Source organism: Salvelinus fontinalis, chromosome 15, assembly GCF_029448725.1.
Source record: "Salvelinus fontinalis isolate EN_2023a chromosome 15, ASM2944872v1, whole genome shotgun sequence".
Taxonomy (NCBI): Eukaryota; Metazoa; Chordata; class Actinopteri; order Salmoniformes; family Salmonidae; genus Salvelinus; species Salvelinus fontinalis.
Genome location: NC_074679.1, coordinates 18,654,238 through 18,681,429, shown reverse-complemented (window position 1 = coordinate 18,681,429; position 27,192 = coordinate 18,654,238). Strand labels below are relative to the sequence as shown.

Below are 27,192 nucleotides of genomic sequence, written 5' to 3'. Positions count from 1 at the left end.
TAACAATGCCACTTTATATAATGTTTACATACCCTACATTACTCATCTCATATGTATATACTGTACTCTATACTATCCCAGCATCTTGCCTATGCCGTTCGGCAATCGCTCATTCATATATTTGTATGTACATATTCTTATTCATTCCTTTACACTTGTGTGTATAAGGTAGTTGTTGTGAAATTGTTAGGTTAGATTACTTGTTAGATATTTGTCACGCCCTGGCCTTAGTTATCTTTGTTTTCTTTATTATTTTAGTTAGGTCAGGGTGTGACATGGGGAATGTTTGTGTGTTTTTATCTAGTCTAGGGTGTTTGTATTGTCTAGGGGGTTTGGTAGAGTTCATGGGGTTGTGTTCAGTGTAGGTGTTTAGGAAAGTCTATGGTTGCCTGGATTGGTTCTCAATCAGAGACAGCTGTTTATTGTTGTCTCTGATTGGGAGCCATATTTAAGGCAGCCATAGGCATTAGGCTGTTGTGGGTAATTGTCTATGTCTAAACGTTAGTAGCTTGTGGGTGCACTTTTGTTTCGTAGCTTCACGGTCGTTTGTTAGTTTGTAAAGTGTTTAGTTTCGTGTTCATCTTCTTCGTATAATAAAAAGAGGATGTATTTATATCACGCTGCGCCTTGGTCCACTCATTCACCTCAAGACGATCGTGACAATATTACTGCATGGTCGGAACTAGAAGCACAAGCATTTCGCTACACTCGCATTAACATCTGCTAACCATGTGTATGCGACAAATAAAATTTGATTTGATTTGATTTTATATATATATATCTGTGTGTGTGTATATATATATAAATATATATATATCTGTGTGTATATATATATCTGTATATATCTGTATATATATATATATATATATATATATATGTGTGTGTATATATATATATAAATATATATATATCTGTGTGTATATATATATCTGTATATATATATATATTATATATATATATATATATATATATATATATATATATATATATCTGTGTGTATATATATATGTATATCTGTTGGTATGTGTGTGTGTGTATGTATATTTACATATCTGTGTGTGTATATATATATGTGTGCTTTCGGAAGGCAAACGTGTGAATGGGCAGGTGTGTGAGCGAAGGAGAGAGGAGAGGACAGCTGTGAGGTGAAATGTGAGTGGGCAGGTGTTCCATTATAGAGAGAGAGAAAGAGAGAGTTAGAGAGGGGGGGGGGGGGAGGAGACAGACAGTGATCCACATGTTAGTAAATCTATTAGATGATAAGATCCAGCCAAACCAACCTCTTCTGACAGACAGATCTAAAGGAAGAGGACAATGGCATAACTTAGGTAGAGGGAACAGATGTAGAGAAGAAGGGTAGAAATGAGAGAGTGAGGGAATGCAAGAGAGAGGAAGGAAAGAGTGAAAGATGGGGAGAGATGGGCAGTGGACTGAAAGAGAGAGAGAGAGAGAGAGAGAGAGAGAGAGAGAGAGAGAGAGAGAGAGAGAGAGAGAGAGAGAGAGAGAGAGAGAGAGAGAGAGAGAGAGAGAGAGAGAGAGAGAGAGAGAGAGACGAATACAGAGAGACAGGAATAGAGAGAGACAGGAAGAGAGAGAGACAGGAAGATAGAGACAGGAAGAGAGAGAGAAACAGGAAGAGGGAGAGGAGTAAAGAGAGAGCAGAAGTTTTCAGGCTAACAATTAGAGTGTGAGGAGTGGTGATGGCTAGCATTGATCCATGCTGTGTGTTCAGGGGGAGATAAGACCCCTCCGTCCCCAGAGGAGAGCCCTGGGCGCTGGGCTATCGAAAAGGAGGAGGCCCCTGGTCACCTTGGGTGTGGGGGTGGAGAGGCTGGAAGAACTTCCCTTAGCTTCAACAGACGGCCCAAATTACAATGGTGTCTTAGGCCAGTTTAGGCCAGACGAAGACCTTGACCTAGTACCAGAACAACTCGGCACAAGACCCGAACTCAACCAAAACTCCAGCCATGCTCCATCACCTGCTCCATCTCCCCAACCCTAACCCTTTAGATAGGCTGAATGTGAATGGTGTTTGACCCAACATGTCACCCACACACAGCCCTGTCTCTTAGCCACCACAGGGAGTAGTCATGACAATGTTAGTCTGTTTCTCAGATTTTAATACTAAACTATTACATATCCAATGAGTTTAACCTCTTTCTCTCTCTCTCTCTCTCTCTCTCCCCCTCTCTCTCTCTCTCTCTCTCTCTCTCTCTCTCTCCCTCCCTCTCTACCTCTCTCTCTCTCCTTCTCTCCCTCCCTTCCTCCCTCCCTCAGGTTTCTCCACGCTGTCGCTGGCAGACCAGATGAGTCTACTGCAGAGTGCATGGATGGAGATTCTGATCCTACGTGTGGTGTACCGCTCGCTGTCCTTTGAGGACAAGCTGGTGTATGCTGAGGACTACATCATGGATGAAGACCAGTCCAAGCTGGCAGGTCTACTTGATCTCAACAATGCCATACTGCAACTGGTGAAGAAATACAAAGCCATGAAGCTGGAAAAGGAAGAGTTTGTTACTCTCAAGGCTGTAGCTCTGGCTAACTCAGGTAAGAATGGGGGATGAGGTGCCACATGCAGCAGACACACCTACACACACACACACACACACACACACACACACACACACACACACACACACACACACACACACACACACACACACACACACACACACACACACACACACTCTCACACACACACTCACAAACACACACACACACTCAATCATACACAATTCATCCCCATTCGCTCTCTTACACAAACTCAGATGAGTAGCTGTTGGCACAAAACAACATTGTAGTAAATACTAAACAAGATTGGAGAAAATGGCTAGTGGATTTAAACAGCAACAGTAACTGTATTCCATAACTCTCCATGTTTCCTGTGTCTGGTGTTTGTCCTGGTGGTGGTCTTGTTAACATCCTGAGTATGATGCCTGCTTCCATCTCATCTCTATGAAATGTAATTTTGAAAACTGATATTACATTTAACACGGTGGTACAATGGTAGAACATTATGAATCAGACCCCATGGTCTCTTTTCCCTACTCTTGAAATATAAATAAATAGTAATTTACCAGATAGCTTTTAGCTTTTATCCAAAGTGATTTATATGTGGCCCATGTGGGACTCAAACCCACAACTGCTGTTGGCTGTATCAAAACCACTGAGGCATCAGGGCTTTCAAGAGATCTGTCAGGAAAGAGAAGGGGTATGATCTGGACCCTCCTCCTCCTCCCCACCTCCTCTTCTCCTCCTCCTCCCCTCCTCCTTCTCCCCTCCTCCTCCTCCCCTCCTCCTCCTCCCCCTCCTCCCCTCCTCCTCCTCCCCTCCTCCTCCTCCCGTCCTCCTCCTCTCCACCTCCCCTCCTCCTCCCCTCCTCCTCCCCCTCCTCCCCTCCTCCTCCCCTCCTCCTCCTCCCGTCCTCCTCCTCTCCACCTCCCCTCCTCCTCCCCTCCTCCTCCCCCTCCCCTCCTCCTCCTCCCCTCCTCCTCCTCCCCTTCTCCTCCTCTCCACCCCTCCTCCTCCTCCCCTCCTCCTTCCCCCTCCTCCCCTCCTCCTCCCCTCCTCCTCCTCCCGTCATCCTCCTCTTTACCTCCCCTCCTCTGCCCCTCCTCCACCTCCCCTCCTCTCCTCCCCTCCTCCTCCTCCCCTCCACTTCCCCTCCACTTCACCTCCTCCTCCTCCCCCCCTCCTCCTCCTCCCATCCTCCTCCTCCCCTCCACCTCCCCACCTCCTCTTCTCCTCCTCCTCACCTCCTCCTCCTCCTCCCCTCCACCTATTCTCCCTTCCTCTCCACCTCCTCCCCACCTCCTCTTCTCCTCGTCCTCATTCCCTCTTCCCCCCCACCTCCTCCCCTCCTCCTCCCCTCCACCTATTCTCCTCTTCCCCTCCTCCTCCCCACCTCCTCTTCTCCTCCTCCTCCCCTCCTCCCCTCACACCTCCCACCTCCCCCCGACCCCCCCCCACCTCCTCCCCTCCTCCCATGAGACTAATAAGAGAAGCACCATCAAAGAGATCATTTAAATACAGCCCCATAGCAGACACACACAAACTCAATAATATCCTCTCTAGTAAACACACACACACACTCAATAATATCCTCTCTAGTACACACACACACACACACTCAATAATATCCTCTCTAGTATACACACACATTGAGACACTCGCTATCCCCCACCATCTCCCTTTTACAATTAGCATAGTGTTTTCCTCAGATGCCTGTTAAATAAGTTGTGACCCCCCCTCGGTGACCCCATCTTTGAACTTTATCTTGGTTTCCGGCCAGCAGGTTTCCTTTTAATTAAAAGAAGGAAATGGTCAATAGAACGTGTTAAATGGGACACAATGGGCAGGCGGGTATTTGTTGAAATTCTCCAGCTCTCAAAGTATTGACAGTTTGTTTTCTGGGGCCATATGTGCCGATTAATCTCAGGCCGGGCCCAGCTACGCTGAAAAATGAAAGAACAGATTGCTTCTGCTGGCGGTGGGATGACGACTCACTATTTGGCGAGTGGGGGAAAAGTGGGAGAAAACGAGCACGTGCCAGCCCTTCTGCCAGAAAGTGCACCCCAGAGAGGACTTGGGCATTGTGTCTCTTTAGAAAAATGTGTGTTTTAATGACTGATAGCAGCTGGAGTCCTTCACAGCAGTTCAGTTCAAGCTGCACTTTTACAGGAGTGGATGTGTGTGTTTCAGATTCCTGCATGGCCCACATAGTGAATATTCATTATATGTTAACTGTAGGACACTTGAGATTAAAACATCTGCTAAATGGTTACTGTTGGAGATGTCTGTCAATAAAAAAAACATATTTAACACAAGATTAGATGTGAGAGTACAGGAACTAATCAAGATGTGATGCAGACAAGTTTGTGATCAAAACTATAGGGTTTTAGTAACAATTACTATTTAGTCCTTTTAATTAATTACTATATTAATTTCTATCAGTTTTGGGATAGATGCATTGTGAGCCAGTGGCCAGTGCAAGAAAAACAGCAAGCTAGCATTAGCATTTTGAAGGGCAGGGACAATTAATTAATTCCTTGAAAGCTAATCGTCTGCATTAATGGGAATCCTTAAGAATGCTACTGAACGTGATCTACATGTTAAGGTGTGTGTGTGTGTGTGTGTGTGTGTGTGTGTGTGTGTGTGTGTGTGTGTGTGTGTGTGTGTGTGTGTGTGTGTGTGTGTGTGTGTGTGTGTGTGTGTGTGTGTGTGTGTGTGTGTGGGGGTTTTAGCAGTCCATGTTTAACCCACTGCTCATTAGAAACATACTCTTGAAGAACACAGTTTTTCCTGCCAATGTTCACTCACTCTCTCTCTCTCTTTCACACACACACACACACACACACACACACACACACACACACACACACACACACACACACACACACACACACACACACACACACACACACGCACGAATGCACACACACACACACACACACACACACACACACACACACACACACACACACACACACACACACACACACACACACACACACACACACACACACACACACACACACACACAGATAATAATATCTTCTTGCGTCTATAATTGTCAAGCACTCTTGGGAGAAGTGTATCTCTTTCCTATAAAGCTAAGAAACAAAAGTTATTCACACAATGTTTGACTAGCATTCTCATTTAACTAACAGCCAAATCACATTAAGTCTCCTGTCACCTTAAGAGTTAATTGAATTCTCATTGATTCTCTAGTCTTACTCTGCGTGGCAATTTATCTAACAGCAGTGGAAAAACACCTTAGAAAATGGTTGCAAATGTTTTGATTAGGAGGATAGTGTTTTACTGACAAAAAACGGCTACTATGTTATAAATTAATTATGGAATAAGTTAAAGAATGTACAGCTCCACAACAGTTAGAATAGAGTGTACGACTGCACATGTATCTCTCTGAGTGTGTGTCTGTGTGTGCGATGCTTGTGCGAGCGCGTGTGCGTGTATGTGCGTGTATGTGTGTGTATGTGTGTGTGTGTGTGTGTGTGTGTGTGTGTGTGTGTGTGTGTGTGTGTGTGTGTGTGTGTGTGTGTGTGTTGTGTGTGTGTGTGTGTGTGTGTGTGTGTGTGTGTGTGTGTGTGTGTGTGTGTGTGTGTGTGTGTGCGTGTGTGTGTGTGTGTGTGCGTGCGTGTGTGCGTGTGCATGGTCTTGTTCTTCTACCCTCTTGGGGACCTGAAACCCCAAAAGTCAACAAGAACAACCTCGTAGGGACATTTCCCACCTCCCCACAAGGACAAAGGCTATTTTAAGCATAGGGGTTAGGTTTAGGGTTGGGGTTAGAATTAGGGTTACAGGTTAGGGTTAGGAATTAGGGTTAGGAATTAGGGTTAGGAGCTAGGGGTTAAGTTTAGAGTTAGGTTAGGGTTAAGGTTAGGGTAAATGTTAGGTTTGGGCAAAATAGGACTTTTGAATGGAAATACATTTAGGTCACCACGAGGATAGAAAAAACAAGTGTGTGTGTGTGTGCGTGCGTGCGTGTGATAGTTAGTGCTGCTGGCTCTGCAGCATAGTAAAGGTGTGTGTAATCTGTTTTCTGCCGGGGGCTCCTGTCGGATCACAGGTCACTTTTCAACAGCCAAAGTCCCTGTCACACACTCACTCATACACACTCACACTCACACACTGCCAAAGTCCCTGTGACGGATGACTAAGAGCATCCTGGATCAGACACACACACACACACAAGGGTTAGAGTATTGACCCAAACGCAGAAGCATGAAAATCTGAACGTGTCTTTGGAGCGAGCTGTGTGTGTTTGTGTGTGTTCGTGTGGTGGGGTTTAGAGAATTTAACAAAATTCACATCCACACACTATGGAACACAAAGCTTTTACTATCTCATCCTAGAATATATAAGGTCTGAGGTCATCTGCCTTTGGCCTAAAGAGAAGGAACCAAGACTTTATTAAAGAAATCGGAAATACAGACATTGTCATCCTACAAGAGACAGGGTATAGAGGAGACGGACCCACTAGTTGCCCTCTAGGTTACAGAGAGCTGGTAGTCCCATCCACCAAACTACCAGGTGTGAAACAGGGAAGATACTCAGGGGGAATGCTAATTTTATATAGAGCAGACCTAACCCACTCAATTACATTTGTCAAAACAGGAATATTTTACATCCAACAAGAAATTAATAAGGAAATGATTTCAAAATGTGTACTACCTAATAGAATCCCAATACTTTAACGATGACAGCTTCTCCATCCTAGAGGGGGAAATTAACCATTTCCAGGCCCAGGGACATGTACTGGACTGTGGTGACCTAAATGCCAGAACTGGACAAGAACCTGACACTCTCAGCACACAGGGGGACAAACACCTACCTGGAGGTGACAGTATTCCCTCCCAAATACGCTCCCCTAGACATAACTATGACAAAATACCCAACAAAAACGGGTCACAACTTTTTCAGTTCTGTCGCACACTGGGTCTGTATATAGTCAATGGTAGGCTTAGAAGAGACTCCTATGGTAGGTACACCTATAGCTCATTCCTTGGCAGTAGTACTGTAGATGACTTTATCGCTGACCTCAACCCAGAGTCTCTCAGAGCGGTCACAGTCAGCCCACTGACACCCCTATCAGATCACAGCAAAATCACATTCTACTTGAACAGAGCAAGTCACAATCATGAGGCATCAAAGCCAAAGGAACTGCACAAAATTAAGAAATGCTATAGATGGAAGGAAAGTAGTGTAGAAACCTAACAAAAAACAATTAGGCACTAACAAATGTATTCCCTTTCAGACAACATCCTGGACAAAACATTGCACTGTAATAGTGAAGGTGTAAACATGGCAGTAAAAAGCCTAAACAATATATTTGACCTCTTAGCTTCCCTATCAGACAACCTAAGAAAATTAAAAACAATGACAAATGGTGTGATGAAGAATGAAAAAATCTAAGAAAGAAATTTAAAAAACCTATCCAACCAAAGCTTCAGATAACCTGAGCCTTCACTATGGTGAATCACTAAAACAATACAGAAAAAGTAAACACATATACGTGATCAATTAAAAATCTTGGAATCAGCTATTAAAAACAACCAGAACTCGCTGGATTCTCCTATTACATTGAATGAACTACAGGACAAAATACAAACCCTCCAACCCCAAAAGGCCTGTGGTGTTGATGAAATCCTAAATGAAATTATAAACTATACAGACCACAAATTTCAATTGGCTATACTTAAATCATTTCTGAATTCTGCATGCAGATAATTACGTGACACATTGGAAAGTATTTACCAAAACACAGAGCAAAGTGGAATGTTATTTGGCACTAAACAGAGAGTACACAGTGGCAGAATACCTGACCACTCTGATTGACCCAAAATGAAGGAAAGCTTTGACACTTCCTAACCTACTGACAAATGTATAACCATCACAGCAGCAAGACTGGAAGAACAGCTACAACCCATATTTATGTTGATGTATTTTTTACTATTTGCACATCAATATAACACCGTACATAGTCGTAATATGACATTTGAAATGTCTCTATTCCTTTGAAACTTTTGTGAGAGAGAGAGAGAGAGAGAAACAGAGAGAGACAGAAAGAGAGAGAGAGAGAGAGAGAGAGAGAGAGAGAGAGAGAGAGAGAGAGAGATGTGCTGTCTGGTCTGTGTGATCTAGTTAGTTGACCTGTGATTATTATTTAACATGTATGTTCCATTGATCGGCTGGTGTGATATTTATAGATAAGTAAAAAAATATATATAAATAAAAGTAACAAATAATTAAGGAGCAACAGTAAAATAACAATAGCGGGGTAATATACAGGTGGTACCGATACAGAGTCAATGTGTGAGGGCTCTGGTAAGTCGAGGTAATTGAGGTAGTATGTAAATGTAGGTAGAGTTAACGTGACTATGCATAGATAATAAACAGAGAATAGCAGCAGCGTGAAAGGGGGGGGGACAATGTAAATAGTCTGGGTAGCCATTTGATTAGCTGTTCAAGAGTCGTATGGCTTGGGAGTAGACGCTGTTGAGAAGCCTCTTGGACCTAGTCTTGGTGCTCTGGTACCGCTTGCCGTGCGGCTGCAGAGAGAACAGTCTATGATTAGGGTGGCTGGAGTCTTTGACAATTTTTAGGGTCTTCCTCTGACACCACCTGGTATAGAGGTCCTGGATGGCAGAAAGCATGGCCCCAGTGATGTACTGAGCCGTTTGCACTACCCTCTGGAGGCCGAGCAGTTGCCATAACAGGCAGTGATGCAACCAGTCAGGATGCTCTCAATGGTGCAGCTGTAGAACCTTTTGAGGATCTGAGGACCCATGCCAAATCTTTTAAGTCTCATGAGGGGGAATAGGTTCATGTGTGCGTGCGCGTGTGTGTGTGTGTGTGTGTGTAGGACTGGAGTAGAGAAATCTGTTGCAGTGCCACACCCATCCCCAGTGCTCATAAATCCTCTAGTACCCATTAGTATGCTAATGACTGTGTTTGACATCCTGAGACAGACAATACGGGCAGGCCAGGCTATTGGTCAGCTGGGGGGTCTCTCTGTGTCTGTCTCTCTCTCTCTCTCTCTCTCTCTCTCTCTCTCTCTCTCTCTCTCTCTCTCTCTCTCTCTCTCTCTCTCTCTCTCTCTCTCTCTCTCTCTCTCTCTCTCTCTCTCTGTCTCTCTGTCTCACTGTCTCTCTCACTCTCTCTCTCTCTCTCTCTCTCTCTGTTTCTCTCTCTCTCTCTCTGTCTCACTGTCTCTCTCTGTCTCACTGTCTCTCTCACTCTCTCTCCTCTCTCTCTCTGTCTCTCTCTCTTTCTCTGTCTAACTGTATCTCTCTCTCTGTCTCTCTCTCTTTCTCTCTCTCTCTGTCTCTCTCTCTTTCTCTGTCTAACGGTCTCTCTCTCTCTGTCTCTCTCTCTTTCTCTGTCTAACGGTCTCTCTCTCTCTGTCTCTCTCTCTTTCTCTGTCTAACTGTCTCTCTCTCAATTCAATTCAATTCAATTCAAGGGGCTTTATTGGCATGGGAAACATGTGTTAACATTGCCAAAGCAAGAGAGGTAGACAATACACAAAAGTGAAACAAACAAAACTAATTAACAGTAAACATTACACATACAGAAGTTTCAAAACAATAAAGACATTACGAGTGTCATATTAAATATATACAGTGTTGTAACAATGTACAAATGGTTAAAGCACACAAGTTAAAATAAGTAAGCATAAATATGGGTTGTATTTACAATGGTGTTTGTTTTTCACTGGTTGCCCTTTTCTTGTGGCAACAGGTCACAAATCTTGCTGCTGTGATGGCACACTGTGGAATTTCACCCAGTAGATATGGGAATTTATCAAAATTGGATTTGTTTTCGAATTCTTTGTGGATCTGTGTGATCTGAGGGAAATATGTGTCTCTAATATGGTCATACATTGGGCAGAAGGTTAGGAAGTGCAGCTCGGTTTCCACCTCATTTTGTGGGCAGTGTGCACATAGCCTGTCTTCTCTTGAGAGCCATGTCTGCCTACGGCGGCCTTTCTCAATAGCAAGGCTATGCTCACTGAGTCTGTACATAGTCAAAGCTTTCCTTAAGTTTGGGTCAGTCACAGTGGTCAGGTATTCTGCCACTGTGTACTCTCTGTTTAGGGCCAAATAGCATTCTAGTTTGCTCTGTTTTTTTGTTAATTCTTTCCAATGTGTCAAGTAATTATCTTTTTGTTTTCTCATGATTTGGTTGGGTCTAATTGTGCTGTTGTCCTGGGGCTTTGTGGGGTGTGTTTGTGTTTGTGAACAGAGCCCTAGGACCAGTTTGCTTAGGGGACTCTTCTCCAGGTTCATCTCTCTGTAGGTGATGGCTTTGTTATGGAAGGTTTGGGAATCGCTTCCTTTTAGGTGGTTGTAGAATTTAACGGCTCTTTTCTGGATTTTGATAATTAGTGGGTATCGGCCTAATTCTGCTCTACATGCATTATTTGGTGTTCTGCGTTGTACACGGAGGATATTTTTGCAGAATTCTGCATGCAGAGTCTCAATTTGTTGTTTGCCCCATTTTATGAAATCTTGGTTGGTGAGCGGACCCCAGACCTCACAACCATAAAGGGCAATGGGCTCTATGACTGATTCAAGTATTTTTAGCCAGATCCTAATTGGTATGTTGAAATTTATGTTCCTTTTGATGGCATAGAATGCCCTTCTTGCCTTGTCTCTCAGATCGTTCACAGCTTTGTGGAAGTTACCTGTGGTGCTGATGTTTAGGCCGAGGTATGTATAGTTTTTTGTGTGCTCTAGGGCAACGGTGTCTAGATGGAATTTGTGGTCCTGGCGACTGGACCTTTTTTGGAACACCATTATTTTGGTCTTACTGAGATTTACTGTCAGGGCCCAGGTCTGACAGAATCTGTGCAGAAGATCTAGGTGCTGCTGTAGTCCCTCCTTGGTTGGTGACAGAAGTACCAGATCATCAGCAAACAGTAGACATTTGACTTCGGATTCTAGTAGGGTGAGACCGGGTGCTGCAGACTGTTCTAGTGCCCGCGCCAATTCGTTGATATATATGTTGAAGAGGGTGGGGCTTAAGCTGCATCCCTGTCTCACCCCACGACCCTGTGTGAAGAAATGTGTGTGTTTTTTGCCAATTTTAACCGCACACTTGTTGTTTGTGTACATGGATTTTATAATGTCGTATGTTTTACCCCCAACACCACTTTCCATCTCTCTCTGTCTCTCTCTCTTTCTCTGTATAACTGTCTCACTCAGTTCAATTCAAAGGGCTTTATTGGCATGGGAAACATACGGTATGTTTACATTGCCAAGACAGTTGAAATAGATAATAAACAAAAGTGAAATAAACAATCAAAAGTGAACAGTAAACATTACATTCATTAGTTTAAATGGAAAAGACACGTTTCAAATGTCATATTATGGCTATGTACAGTGTTATAATGATGTGCAAATAGTTAGTACAAAAGGGGAAATAAATTAACATAAATATGGGTTGTATTTACAATGGTGTTTGTTCTTCACTGGTTGACCTTTTCTTGTGGCAACAGGTCACAAATCTTGCTGCTGTGATGGCACACTGGTATTTCACCCAGTAGATATGGGAGTTTATCAAAATTGGGTTTGTAATCTTAGGGAAATACGTGTCTCTAATATGGTCATACGTTTGGCAGAAGGTTAGGAAGTGCAGCTCAGCTCACCTCATTTTGTGGGCAGCTTGCACATAGCCTGTCTTCTCTTAAGAGCCAGGTCTACCTATGGCGGCCTTTCTCAAGAGCAAGGCTATGCTCACTGATTCTGTACATAGTCAAAGCTTTCCTTTACATTTGGGTCAGGTAGAGTGGTCAGGTATTCTGCCACTCTGTACTCTCTGTTTAGGGCCAAATAGCATTCTAGTTTGCTCAGTTTTTTTATAAATTCTTTCCAATGTGTCAAGTAATTATCTTTTCGTTTTCTCATGATTAATGTGATTTGGCTGTTAGTTAAATGAGAATGCTAGTCAAACATTGTGTGAATAACTTTTGTTTCTTAGCTTTATAGGAAAGAGATACACTTCTCCCAAGAGTGCTTGACAATTATAGACGCAAGAAGATATTATTATCTGTGTGTGTGTGTGTGTGTGTGTGTGTGGGGGTTTTAGCAGTCCATGTTTAACCCACTGCTCATTAGAAACATACTCTTGAAGAACACAGTTTTTCCTGCCAATGTTCACTCACTCTCTCTCTCTCTTTCACACACACACACACACACACACACACACACACACACACACACACACACACACACACACACACACACACACACACACACACACACACACACACACACGCACGAATGCACACACACACACACACACACACACACACACACACACACACACACACACACACACACACACACACACACACACACACACACACACACACACACACACACACAGATAATAATATCTTCTTGCGTCTATAATTGTCAAGCACTCTTGGGAGAAGTGTATCTCTTTCCTATAAAGCTAAGAAACAAAAGTTATTCACACAATGTTTGACTAGCATTCTCATTTAACTAACAGCCAAATCACATTAAGTCTCCTGTCACCTTAAGAGTTAATTGAATTCTCATTGATTCTCTAGTCTTACTCTGCGTGGCAATTTATCTAACAGCAGTGGAAAAACACCTTAGAAAATGGTTGCAAATGTTTTGATTAGGAGGATAGTGTTTTACTGACAAAAAACGGCTACTATGTTATAAATTAATTATGGAATAAGTTAAAGAATGTACAGCTCCACAACAGTTAGAATAGAGTGTACGACTGCACATGTATCTCTCTGAGTGTGTGTCTGTGTGTGCGATGCTTGTGCGAGCGCGTGTGCGTGTATGTGCGTGTATGTGTGTGTATGTGTGTGTGTGTGTGTGTGTGTGTGTGTGTGTGTGTGTGTGTGTGTGTGTGTGTGTGTGTGTGTGTGTGTGTGTGTGTGTGTGTGTGTGTGTGTGTGTGTGTGTGTGTGTGTGTGTGTGTGTGTGTGTGTGCGTGCGTGTGTGCGTGTGCATGGTCTTGTTCTTCTACCCTCTTGGGGACCTGAAACCCCAAAAGTCAACAAGAACAACCTCGTAGGGACATTTCCCACCTCCCCACAAGGACAAAGGCTATTTTAAGCATAGGGGTTAGGTTTAGGGTTGGGGTTAGAATTAGGGTTACAGGTTAGGGTTAGGAATTAGGGTTAGGAATTAGGGTTAGGAGCTAGGGGTTAAGTTTAGAGTTAGGTTAGGGTTAAGGTTAGGGTAAATGTTAGGTTTGGGCAAAATAGGACTTTTGAATGGAAATACATTTAGGTCACCACGAGGATAGAAAAAACAAGTGTGTGTGTGTGTGCGTGCGTGCGTGTGATAGTTAGTGCTGCTGGCTCTGCAGCATAGTAAAGGTGTGTGTAATCTGTTTTCTGCCGGGGGCTCCTGTCGGATCACAGGTCACTTTTCAACAGCCAAAGTCCCTGTCACACACTCACTCATACACACTCACACTCACACACTGCCAAAGTCCCTGTGACGGATGACTAAGAGCATCCTGGATCAGACACACACACACACACAAGGGTTAGAGTATTGACCCAAACGCAGAAGCATGAAAATCTGAACGTGTCTTTGGAGCGAGCTGTGTGTGTTTGTGTGTGTTCGTGTGGTGGGGTTTAGAGAATTTAACAAAATTCACATCCACACACTATGGAACACAAAGCTTTTACTATCTCATCCTAGAATATATAAGGTCTGAGGTCATCTGCCTTTGGCCTAAAGAGAAGGAACCAAGACTTTATTAAAGAAATCGGAAATACAGACATTGTCATCCTACAAGAGACAGGGTATAGAGGAGACGGACCCACTAGTTGCCCTCTAGGTTACAGAGAGCTGGTAGTCCCATCCACCAAACTACCAGGTGTGAAACAGGGAAGATACTCAGGGGGAATGCTAATTTTATATAGAGCAGACCTAACCCACTCAATTACATTTGTCAAAACAGGAATATTTTACATCCAACAAGAAATTAATAAGGAAATGATTTCAAAATGTGTACTACCTAATAGAATCCCAATACTTTAACGATGACAGCTTCTCCATCCTAGAGGGGGAAATTAACCATTTCCAGGCCCAGGGACATGTACTGGACTGTGGTGACCTAAATGCCAGAACTGGACAAGAACCTGACACTCTCAGCACACAGGGGGACAAACACCTACCTGGAGGTGACAGTATTCCCTCCCAAATACGCTCCCCTAGACATAACTATGACAAAATACCCAACAAAAACGGGTCACAACTTTTTCAGTTCTGTCGCACACTGGGTCTGTATATAGTCAATGGTAGGCTTAGAAGAGACTCCTATGGTAGGTACACCTATAGCTCATTCCTTGGCAGTAGTACTGTAGATGACTTTATCGCTGACCTCAACCCAGAGTCTCTCAGAGCGGTCACAGTCAGCCCACTGACACCCCTATCAGATCACAGCAAAATCACATTCTACTTGAACAGAGCAAGTCACAATCATGAGGCATCAAAGCCAAAGGAACTGCACAAAATTAAGAAATGCTATAGATGGAAGGAAAGTAGTGTAGAAACCTAACAAAAAACAATTAGGCACTAACAAATGTATTCCCTTTCAGACAACATCCTGGACAAAACATTGCACTGTAATAGTGAAGGTGTAAACATGGCAGTAAAAAGCCTAAACAATATATTTGACCTCTTAGCTTCCCTATCAGACAACCTAAGAAAATTAAAAACAATGACAAATGGTGTGATGAAGAATGAAAAAATCTAAGAAAGAAATTTAAAAAACCTATCCAACCAAAGCTTCAGATAACCTGAGCCTTCACTATGGTGAATCACTAAAACAATACAGAAAAAGTAAACACATATACGTGATCAATTAAAAATCTTGGAATCAGCTATTAAAAACAACCAGAACTCGCTGGATTCTCCTATTACATTGAATGAACTACAGGACAAAATACAAACCCTCCAACCCCAAAAGGCCTGTGGTGTTGATGAAATCCTAAATGAAATTATAAACTATACAGACCACAAATTTCAATTGGCTATACTTAAATTATTTCTGAATTCTGCATGCAGATAATTACGTGACACATTGGAAAGTATTTACCAAAACACAGAGCAAAGTGGAATGTTATTTGGCACTAAACAGAGAGTACACAGTGGCAGAATACCTGACCACTCTGATTGACCCAAAATGAAGGAAAGCTTTGACACTTCCTAACCTACTGACAAATGTATAACCATCACAGCAGCAAGACTGGAAGAACAGTTACAACCCATATTTATGTTGATGTATTTTTTACTATTTGCACATCAATATAACACCGTACATAGTCGTAATATGACATTTGAAATGTCTCTATTCCTTTGAAACTTTTGTGAGTGTAATGTTTACTGTTCATATTTGATTGTTTATTTCACTTTTATTTGTTATCTATTTCACTAGCTTTGGCATGCCAATGCCAATAAAGCCCTTTGAATTTAATGGAATTGAGAGAGAGAAAGAGAGCAAGAGAGAGTGAGAGAGAAAGAGAGAGAGAGAGAAAGAAAGAGAGAGCGAGAGCGAGAGCGAGAGAGAGAGAGAGAGAGAGAGAGAGAGAGAGAGAGAGAGAGAGAGAGAGAGAGAAACAGAGAGAGACAGAAAGAGAGAGAGAGAGAGAGAGAGAGAGAGAGAGAGAGAGAGAGAGAGATGTGCTGTCTGGTCTGTGTGATCTAGTTAGTTGACCTGTGATTATTATTTAACATGTATGTTCCATTGATCGGCTGGTGTGATATTTATAGATAAGTAAAAAAATATATATAAATAAAAGTAACAAATAATTAAGGAGCAACAGTAAAATAACAATAGCGGGGTAATATACAGGTGGTACCGATACAGAGTCAATGTGTGAGGGCTCTGGTAAGTCGAGGTAATTGAGGTAGTATGTAAATGTAGGTAGAGTTAACGTGACTATGCATAGATAATAAACAGAGAATAGCAGCAGCGTGAAAGGGGGGGGGACAATGTAAATAGTCTGGGTAGCCATTTGATTAGCTGTTCAAGAGTCGTATGGCTTGGGAGTAGACGCTGTTGAGAAGCCTCTTGGACCTAGTCTTGGTGCTCTGGTACCGCTTGCCGTGCGGCTGCAGAGAGAACAGTCTATGATTAGGGTGGCTGGAGTCTTTGACAATTTTTAGGGTCTTCCTCTGACACCACCTGGTATAGAGGTCCTGGATGGCAGAAAGCATGGCCCCAGTGATGTACTGAGCCGTTTGCACTACCCTCTGGAGGCCGAGCAGTTGCCATAACAGGCAGTGATGCAACCAGTCAGGATGCTCTCAATGGTGCAGCTGTAGAACCTTTTGAGGATCTGAGGACCCATGCCAAATCTTTTAAGTCTCATGAGGGGGAATAGGTTCATGTGTGCGTGCGCGTGTGTGTGTGTGTGTGTGTGTAGGACTGGAGTAGAGAAATCTGTTGCAGTGCCACACCCATCCCCAGTGCTCATAAATCCTCTAGTACCCATTAGTATGCTAATGACTGTGTTTGACATCCTGAGACAGACAATACGGACAGGCCAGGCTATTGGTCAGCTGGGGGGTCTCTCTGTGTCTGTCTCTCTGTCTCTCTCTCTCTCTCTCTCTCTCTCTCTCTCTCTCTCTCTCTCTCTCTCTCTCTCTCTCTCTCTCTCTCTCTCTCTCTCTCTCTCTCTCTCTCTCTCTCTCTCTCTCTCTCTCTCTCTCTGTCTCTCTGTCTCACTGTCTCTCTCACTCTCTCTCTCTCTCTCTCTCTCTCTGTTTCTCTCTCTCTCTCTCTGTCTCACTGTCTCTCTCTGTCTCACTGTCTCTCTCACTCTCTCTCCTCTCTCTCTCTGTCTCTCTCTCTTTCTCTGTCTAACTGTATCTCTCTCTCTGTCTCTCTCTCTTTCTCTCTCTCTCTGTCTCTCTCTCTTTCTCTGTCTAACGGTCTCTCTCTCTCTGTCTCTCTCTCTTTCTCTGTCTAACGGTCTCTCTCTCTCTGTCTCTCTCTCTTTCTCTGTCTAACTGTCTCTCTCTCAATTCAATTCAATTCAATTCAAGGGGCTTTATTGGCATGGGAAACATGTGTTAACATTGCCAAAGCAAGTGAGGTAGACAATACACAAAAGTGAAACAAACAAAACTAATTAACAGTAAACATTACACATACAGAAGTTTCAAAACAATAAAGACATTACGAGTGTCATATTAAATATATACAGTGTTGTAACAATGTACAAATGGTTAAAGCACACAAGTTAAAATAAGTAAGCATAAATATGGGTTGTATTTACAATGGTGTTTGTTTTTCACTGGTTGCCCTTTTCTTGTGGCAACAGGTCACAAATCTTGCTGCTGTGATGGCACACTGTGGAATTTCACCCAGTAGATATGGGAATTTATCAAAATTGGATTTGTTTTCGAATTCTTTGTGGATCTGTGTGATCTGAGGGAAATATGTGTCTCTAATATGGTCATACATTGGGCAGAAGGTTAGGAAGTGCAGCTCGGTTTCCACCTCATTTTGTGGGCAGTGTGCACATAGCCTGTCTTCTCTTGAGAGCCATGTCTGCCTACGGCGGCCTTTCTCAATAGCAAGGCTATGCTCACTGAGTCTGTACATAGTCAAAGCTTTCCTTAAGTTTGGGTCAGTCACAGTGGTCAGGTATTCTGCCACTGTGTACTCTCTGTTTAGGGCCAAATAGCATTCTAGTTTGCTCTGTTTTTTTGTTAATTCTTTCCAATGTGTCAAGTAATTATCTTTTTGTTTTCTCATGATTTGGTTGGGTCTAATTGTGCTGTTGTCCTGGGGCTTTGTGGGGTGTGTTTGTGTTTGTGAACAGAGCCCTAGGACCAGTTTGCTTAGGGGACTCTTCTCCAGGTTCATCTCTCTGTAGGTGATGGCTTTGTTATGGAAGGTTTGGGAATCGCTTCCTTTTAGGTGGTTGTAGAATTTAACGGCTCTTTTCTGGATTTTGATAATTAGTGGGTATCGGCCTAATTCTGCTCTACATGCATTATTTGGTGTTCTGCGTTGTACACGGAGGATATTTTTGCAGAATTCTGCATGCAGAGTCTCAATTTGTTGTTTGCCCCATTTTGTGAAATCTTGGTTGGTGAGCGGACCCCAGACCTCACAACCATAAAGGGCAATGGGCTCTATGACTGATTCAAGTATTTTTAGCCAGATCCTAATTGGTATGTTGAAATTTATGTTCCTTTTGATGGCATAGAATGCCCTTCTTGCCTTGTCTCTCAGATCGTTCACAGCTTTGTGGAAGTTACCTGTGGTGCTGATGTTTAGGCCGAGGTATGTATAGTTTTTTGTGTGCTCTAGGGCAACGGTGTCTAGATGGAATTTGTGGTCCTGGCGACTGGACCTTTTTTGGAACACCATTATTTTGGTCTTACTGAGATTTACTGTCAGGGCCCAGGTCTGACAGAATCTGTGCAGAAGATCTAGGTGCTGCTGTAGTCCCTCCTTGGTTGGTGACAGAAGTACCAGATCATCAGCAAACAGTAGACATTTGACTTCGGATTCTAGTAGGGTGAGACCGGGTGCTGCAGACTGTTCTAGTGCCCGCGCCAATTCGTTGATATATATGTTGAAGAGGGTGGGGCTTAAGCTGCATCCCTGTCTCACCCCACGACCCTGTGTGAAGAAATGTGTGTGTTTTTTGCCAATTTTAACCGCACACTTGTTGTTTGTGTACATGGATTTTATAATGTCGTATGTTTTACCCCCAACACCACTTTCCATCTCTCTCTGTCTCTCTCTCTTTCTCTGTATAACTGTCTCACTCAGTTCAATTCAAAGGGCTTTATTGGCATGGGAAACATACGGTATGTTTACATTGCCAAGACAGTTGAAATAGATAATAAACAAAAGTGAAATAAACAATCAAAAGTGAACAGTAAACATTACATTCATTAGTTTAAATGGAAAAGACACGTTTCAAATGTCATATTATGGCTATGTACAGTGTTATAATGATGTGCAAATAGTTAGTACAAAAGGGGAAATAAATTAACATAAATATGGGTTGTATTTACAATGGTGTTTGTTCTTCACTGGTTGACCTTTTCTTGTGGCAACAGGTCACAAATCTTGCTGCTGTGATGGCACACTGGTATTTCACCCAGTAGATATGGGAGTTTATCAAAATTGGGTTTGTAATCTTAGGGAAATACGTGTCTCTAATATGGTCATACGTTTGGCAGAAGGTTAGGAAGTGCAGCTCAGCTCACCTCATTTTGTGGGCAGCTTGCACATAGCCTGTCTTCTCTTAAGAGCCAGGTCTACCTATGGCGGCCTTTCTCAAGAGCAAGGCTATGCTCACTGATTCTGTACATAGTCAAAGCTTTCCTTTACATTTGGGTCAGGTAGAGTGGTCAGGTATTCTGCCACTCTGTACTCTCTGTTTAGGGCCAAATAGCATTCTAGTTTGCTCAGTTTTTTTATAAATTCTTTCCAATGTGTCAAGTAATTATCTTTTCGTTTTCTCATGATTTGGTTGGGTCTAATTGTGTTTCTGTCCTGGGGCTCTGTGGGGTCTGTTTGTGTTTGTGAACAGAGCCCCAAGACCAGCTTGCTTAGGGGACACTTCTCCAGGTTCATCTCTCTGTAGGGGATGGCTTTGTTATGGAATCACTTCCTTTTAGTTGGTTGTAGAATTTATCTGCTCTTTTCTGGATTTTGTTAATTAGTGGGTATCGGCCTAATTCTGCTCTGCATGTATTATTTGGTATTATACATTGTACACGGAGGATGTTTTTGCAGAATTCTGCATGCAGAGTCTCAATTTGGTGTTTGTGGAAGTTACCTGTGGTGCAGATGTTTAGGCGAGGTAGGAGATCAACCTCTCTCTAGTAGTATGTAATGATGTAATGATATGTGGTCATGCAGTATGTGTGAAGATTAACCTCTCTCTCCTATCTACCCCCACCCCCCCCTTCTCCCTCCCTTTCTCCCCCTTTAGACTCTATGCACGTAGAGGACGTGGAGGCGGTGCAGAAGCTCCAGGATGTGCTCCATGAGGCCCTGCAGGACTACGAGGCAGGCCAGCACCCGGAGGACCCTCGTCGGGCAGGGAAGCTGCTGATGACCCTGCCTCTGCTCCGTCAGACCTCCACCAAGGCTGTGCAGCACTTCTACAGCATCAAGCAGGATGGCAAGGTCCCCATGCACAAACTCTTCCTGGAACTGCTGGAGGCCAAGGTCTGATTGGCCAACCACGTCCACCACCTCCGAAATGTCAGTCAGTCACACACAGGCTCCTCCCATTGACCCCCCAAAACCCCACATGACATCTGAACTTCCCAATCTCGCCTCCCACTGAGAAAGATGGGTGGGAGTAACCTCTGAACTTTAATCCCTGACCTCCGTGCATTAGGGGAGACACTGACACTGAGACGAGACCTCTGCTGGAGGGTCATCTGTGTACAAACTATAACCAAGTCATAAACCAGCTACCATAACAATGGCACTGTAAACTATTGACTATCGACCTCGTGTCACTTATACATATAAGAATGATTAGCAATGTGATTATTGACTATTGACTGATGAAAATATTGAAAGGAGGAATTTAAAAAAGAAAAGAGAGAGAGAGAGAGAGACACTGCTCTGGTTGTCTTAGCAGCAGATAGACTGTAAAGCTTCTTCATCTCAGTTTCCCAACCCAGTTTATACAGGACATGCTCTGCAGAAGAAAAAAGAACATTAACAAATACTTTTTGTTGATGATTTTCATGAAGAAATGGATAACGGAAAAGATAAGAGAAGACAAGAGGAGACTTGCCCTGCCAAAGGATGGAGATCCATTCAGTTGATGTCCAGCAAACTTAACCATCAGCCCCCAACACCTCATCTGATAGTCTGAGGAACAGTCTGGCCTGCTTAACTACAGTGTTAGAACACACACAAAGTTCCCACATGCCAGCCGATAAGATCGTTGTCATCACCCCCAGCCTTCCCTTTGGGTTTGTCATTTTAATCCCTTACAGCTATTAGACTTCCTCTTTACCCTTTTCTGTTGTCTTCCAAAGGGTTTTTACAGACAAGAAGTAGTGGCTTGATTATTGTTGTTACCTTTTCAGGGAGAGGGTGAAGCTTTAGTCACTCATGCAATATGAATGAGAGGTACAGGAGGGCTGAAGGGACATATTTATGCTTGTTGCAACTTTTTTGGTCTTATTTTTATTGAAATAAATAAGGGTGTAAGTATATGATTCGGTCATTATATATGGTCTATGATTATTTTATTTTGTTTATATTGTGTTAATAAGAAATCAATCAATATATGTTTATTTCTATCAGCTTTACCACTTTCAGTAATTATATATGAATATATATATAAATATATATATGGATTGAATTTTATCTTCTCCAAGCAATAGTCATTTAAAAGGAGGGTGCATATTAACATGTATGCAATTAATGTTTGTGCCAGTCTTTGTTGGGAAATGTTAACATTTCTACCAGGTGTAGCTTCTCTCTGTGTGCTTGTCATAGGCTATTAGATGACATAGTCCTAGAATCAAGCTTACCCAAGGCTAGGGAAGCACCATGACTGTGCAGGCAAGCAGGTAACTCATGCATTAGACTCTGAAGACCACCGTTGTACCAAGAACAGTAATCTATAACCAAGATATAATACTAAACTAGCATTTAGGAAAGCTATTATCAGCAACGGGGTCACAGGAAGGAATGAGGTTGGGATTTGGTATCGGGTTTTTGTACGCAGATTAAGAACACGAATATCCGAAATCTAGATTATGACGTAATCTAATATAAAATGGCAACTGGTTCCAGTTGAGAACCTAAACGATAAATCAAGTAACCTACGTCCCTCTCTATAACAAATATGTCAGTATTATTAGTAAGGGTTATTTTCTGAACCTTCTTAACCATTGTATATTGTAAATTAACAGATTATAATTCTAATCTAATACATTTTATTGGAATAAAAATAAAAAAAAATAAGAAAAAAATAAGAAAAATTGTAGTTCAGCCTCTCAGTGTTTCATGTTTGCTGTGCTTTTTCTGAAAACGCTCCCTTTCTTTTCTTTTGTTGCTTTTTTTCTTCCCTTTTGTTTCATTCAACGTCGTCGTTGTGTACTTTCTTGTGGTGGTTCCAGTTCTCGTGGCGTGCGCTTTTTTAGACACAGGGTAGAAGTAGAGAAAATAGTGGAGGTACCGACCCTCAGAAGATAAGGGTCGGCATGTTCTCACATACTTACCGACTTACCAGGAAACAAGGCTCTTTTATTTGGCTAGTTCTGCTAGATCAACAGATCCAACCACTATTTCATCATCATCATAATAATAACCTATACTGGCGTAGAAGAGAATAGCAAGTATCTAAGAAACAACATATTTCAAAAGGGATCGTTTGTGTACCTTTCTTGTAGAATAACATTGTATATCTTAGGTTTAAATAAATACAAATAAAAAAGACATTTGAGTACTTCCGAACAATAGCTGACTTTTTTTGATAACTTGCTGTACTGTACATACTGCTTTCCATTCAGAAACAGCTGCGATGTAACAGTATCTAAACTCTTTGAGGTTACGAAGGGAAATAACATTTTTTTTAAATGTTTTTTTGTTTGTTTTGGAGTTAACGTTGTGTGCTTACTAAAAGCAATAAAAAAAGAAAGACTAAAATAGTGTTATTTTTTTCGGACTAATGGGGGTGTGTTTCTAATTCATTTTTCTTCTTCCTTGTTCCTATGTGTTAACTACTGTACCATCTATTCATCATTGGCTAAACACACAGAATAGAGCATGATTTGGAGAAGGTATTTAACTGAAAGTACTTTCCTAAATTCAGGCCCCAGTTTAATCAATTGCATATAAAAGGAAAATGATACTTATGTACTCGCTCTGAATGTTAAAGCTGTGTTTTAAGGCCAGGTGTGGTTTCATGTCAACATCTAATGACAATGTTTGCGAGAGCAGCTAGCTTGGTGTGTCAGATTGAACATGGTTCACACTCCCGTGGTGTTTGACTTTATTTGCAGTTGTGTACTGCGGCCTGAATTCTCTATACTCACTAATGAGGAAGACAATAATGTGAAAGTTGTTGTGGGAAACATGTTGGCTCGTCTATCATTTCCATACACAACTCCTGGGAGAGAGCTGTTTTCTTCTTCTCTGTCTGTTTCGGTTTTTAGTTGATGTTTCTGTCGAACTGTTTGTCCATTTTCAAACCAATACTATGTGCTGGCTAATAATAGGAGCTGAAAGAGCACACAACCGTCTCTCAGAGGGGATTTAAGCTGAGCTGAATTTGATGTGTAATAATAGCTGCCAAACCATAATAATAACATACTAATAATAATCACAACCTTGATAAGGTCAAAGGCTTAGTTTTCAACATTGTACCTTTCAGTCTCAAGACAAGGTTATGCATATTAGCTACACCATTAAATATTCAATATTCTTAGTAAACATTAAAGTTACCGTAACAACACTGCTCTTGTGTAAATTATTGGCCCAGATATTGTTGGCCTACTAACGTAGTTTGAGCATCTTAAATCATGAGGAGGTTTTGCTGTGTATCTTTCAACACCTGTTCTGGATCATATTGAAGATAGAGAGAGGAGAGTCATTTATCCATAACGAGCCAGGGTCTCTATTCTCCCAACGTTATGTTGTTATTTAAAGCAATATGACTGTGCAACAGACAGACGGACGGACAGACGTTGCACTTTGTGTTTGAATTAGATCAATGCCGTATCTATTGGACTATTTTATCATTAGAAGATACGAAATAAAGAAATGAACATGTACAAACAACTGCTATTTTTTATGAGAAGTGAAGGAGAATAGTGAGTGTTAGTCAAGTAGGTAATTATGCCGAGGTGTACTTATACATACCACATGTGTGCTTAGGGTATATCCTGGCTGCTTGACATGCACATGTATGACAATATAGAGGGAGGGGGAAAAGGTTAAGAAAGACGGAAAAATAATATATGATAAAAATGATGAAAAAAGATGTGAAAAATCTTTCCGACCAGGAGTTGCTGGGACGCCGTGAGAGACATGTCCGTAGTTGTAGATGTGCTCCACATCAGTTAACAATTACCTGTATATTTTTGTGACGTGTGTATCATACAGTGTGCTCCAACAATATGTCCATTTGTGTAAATGTATTTATTTTACATTGTATATATTGTCCAATGCAAAAAGAGAGACCTATGATTCTGTAACTACGATCAGTTCAGATGTGTTACTCCCATCATGCCATTCAGGATAACGGTAGAGCAATATTAAAACATGCTTCCAGGTTTGACCTTTCTGTAGCTACCGTGTGCTTCTTTACCACACACACACACACACACACACACACACACACACACACACACACACACACACACACACACACACACACACACACACACACACACACACACACACACACACACACACACACACACACACACACACACACACACACACACACAAATATACTTCTAAACAAGACTTGGTGGACACACACTAACAGTGGGAATTCCTCAGAGTTTTCTTTCAACTCTTTCTGTTGTTGACTTTGTCCTCTCTGTTTCAGTGATGTCCCATACTCCCACGGTAACATTACCTTCAGTTAATATAGTAATGACAAAGGTAGTGGAAGTCAAGGAGACTAGATTGGGAGGGATGGCCACGTGACTCTATGACACATGCAATATCCCTATGTCATCCCAGTTCACGTCAATAGGCGTACATAAGAGTACATGTCAGCCATGCACAATAGAGTCAATAAACCACAGAGCTGAGATGAGAAATTAAAAACTCCACCGTCCGCCAGGAGAGAGAGACAGAGAGGGAAAGACCAGAAAAGAGGAAGACAAAGAAGGCAGGTCTGACACCAAAAACAATCGACCACATCTCCTGCTTCTCTTCGGCTTGGACTATTTCGCTCCCTCTTCCTGCTAAAACCCCCGGCGTTCAGCCATGTGCCCTCTGTACCCAGCTCTGCTCTGTTAATACGTAGCAGCAGTAATGTGGGCATATATTTAATGTTCTGAAGCAGAAGCGTTTAAGCCTTTCAAACGGGGAGCACTGACCTCCAGGCAAATATTTTTCAACAAGATGACATCAGTAGATATTAGCCGAGCAGGGCCCAATGGTGCTGGAGAGATTTTTTATTTTATTTTTTATTATTTGTCGCCAACGCCGCCGCACAAACTTTTTACTGCTTGGCTTCGGAGTTCATTTATTTTATTTTATCTTTATACCATTGATTCATTATTATGATACAATAAAAGCTACTTGAGCATTTCAGCTGCTGAGTGCCGTTGTCGTTAACCTTGTGGAACGCCCCAAGACCTCTTGTGCATCTCTAATGACTGTTTTAACTCCCCCTCTATCTCTCTCATCCTCTTTCTCTCTTTTGATTTCTCTACTCCTATCTCCCACCTTCTCTCGCTCCGCCTCTCGCTCCACCTCTCTCCCCACCTCTCTCTCCACCTCTCGCTCCAACTCTCTCTCCAACTCTCTCTCCACCTCTCGCTCCAACTCTCTCTCCACCTCTCTCTCCACCTCTCTCTCCATCTCTGTCTCCACCCACCTCTCTCTCTCTCCACCTTTCTCTCCACCTCTCTCTCCATCTTTGTCTCCACCCACCTCTCTCTCTCTCTCTCCACCTCTCTCCACCTCTCTCTCTCCACCCATCTCTCTCTCCACCTCTCTCTCCTCTCTCTCCACCTCTCTCTCCATCTCTCTCTCTCTCCACCCACCTCTCTCTCCACCTGTCTCCACCTCTCTCTCTCCACCCACCTCTCTCTCCCCACCCACCTCTCTATCTCCACCTCTCTCTCTCCACCCACCTCTCTCTTTCTCAACCTCTCTCTCTCCACCTCTATCTCCATCTCTCTCTCCACCTCTCTATCTCCACCCACCTCTCTCTCTCTCCACCCATCTCTCTCTCTCCACCTCTCTCTCCACCTTTCTCTCCATCTCTCTCCACCTCTGTCTCGCTCCACACACCCTCTCTCCTTCCATCTCTCTTTCCCTCTTCCCCCCAATGCATTAGAGCTAGGAAGGCCGGCCGAATCTAAGGAAATCTAAAAGGGGCAGGGAGCAGCAGATAATGATAAAGAAAGGAACCATAAAAGCATATTCCTCATATCTCAAATGTAAGACCCCAGGAAGAGTAGCTGCTGCTATTACAACAGCTAATAGGGATCCTAATAAAATTACAAAACACCACAAACTAATGTTGTGTAACTCAAATGTCACCAGACAAATTTAAAGTATTCTGTTAAACAAATCAAACTATCCCGGAACACCTATAACATAAAATCTCAAAACATTAGGAACTTATACAGGCAGGCTGCTTTGAGTTAACCCTATTCCCTTCCGTTTGGGATTTCACTGTGTGTTTTATCGGGTCAGGGTGGTTTCGCTGTGCTGGGATGTGATTTCACTGTGTGTTTTATCGGGTCAGGGTGGTTTCGCTGTGCTGGGATGTGATTTCACTGTGTGTTTTATCGGGTCAGGGTGGTTTCGCTGTGCTGGGATGTGATTTCACTGTGTGTTTTATCGGGTCAGGGTGGTTTCGCTGTGCTGGGCTATGATTTCTGGCCCTTCAGTTTGTGATTTCACTGTGTGTTGTATCGGGTCAGGGTGGTTTCGCTGTGCTGGGATGTGATTTCTGGCCCTTCAGTG

At 42.7% G+C, this 27,192-nt stretch overlaps 1 protein-coding gene across 4 annotated transcripts in view; it reads left to right on the top strand.

Moving 5' to 3' along the window:
- The window catches only part of LOC129811501 (estrogen-related receptor gamma), a 302,840-nt gene extending 278,026 nt beyond the window's left edge, over nucleotides 1–24,814 (top strand). For all 4 annotated transcript variants that reach the window (XM_055862862.1, XM_055862861.1, XM_055862860.1 and 1 more), the window contains exons 7-8: nucleotides 2,278–2,547; nucleotides 20,492–24,814. In XM_055862862.1, coding sequence (XP_055718837.1) covers nucleotides 2,278–2,547; nucleotides 20,492–20,736 — 515 coding nt within the window. In that variant the 3' untranslated portion in view covers nucleotides 20,737–24,814. The remainder of the gene's footprint in view (nucleotides 1–2,277; nucleotides 2,548–20,491) is intronic.
- Nucleotides 24,815–27,192: the final 2,378 nt, after the last annotated feature.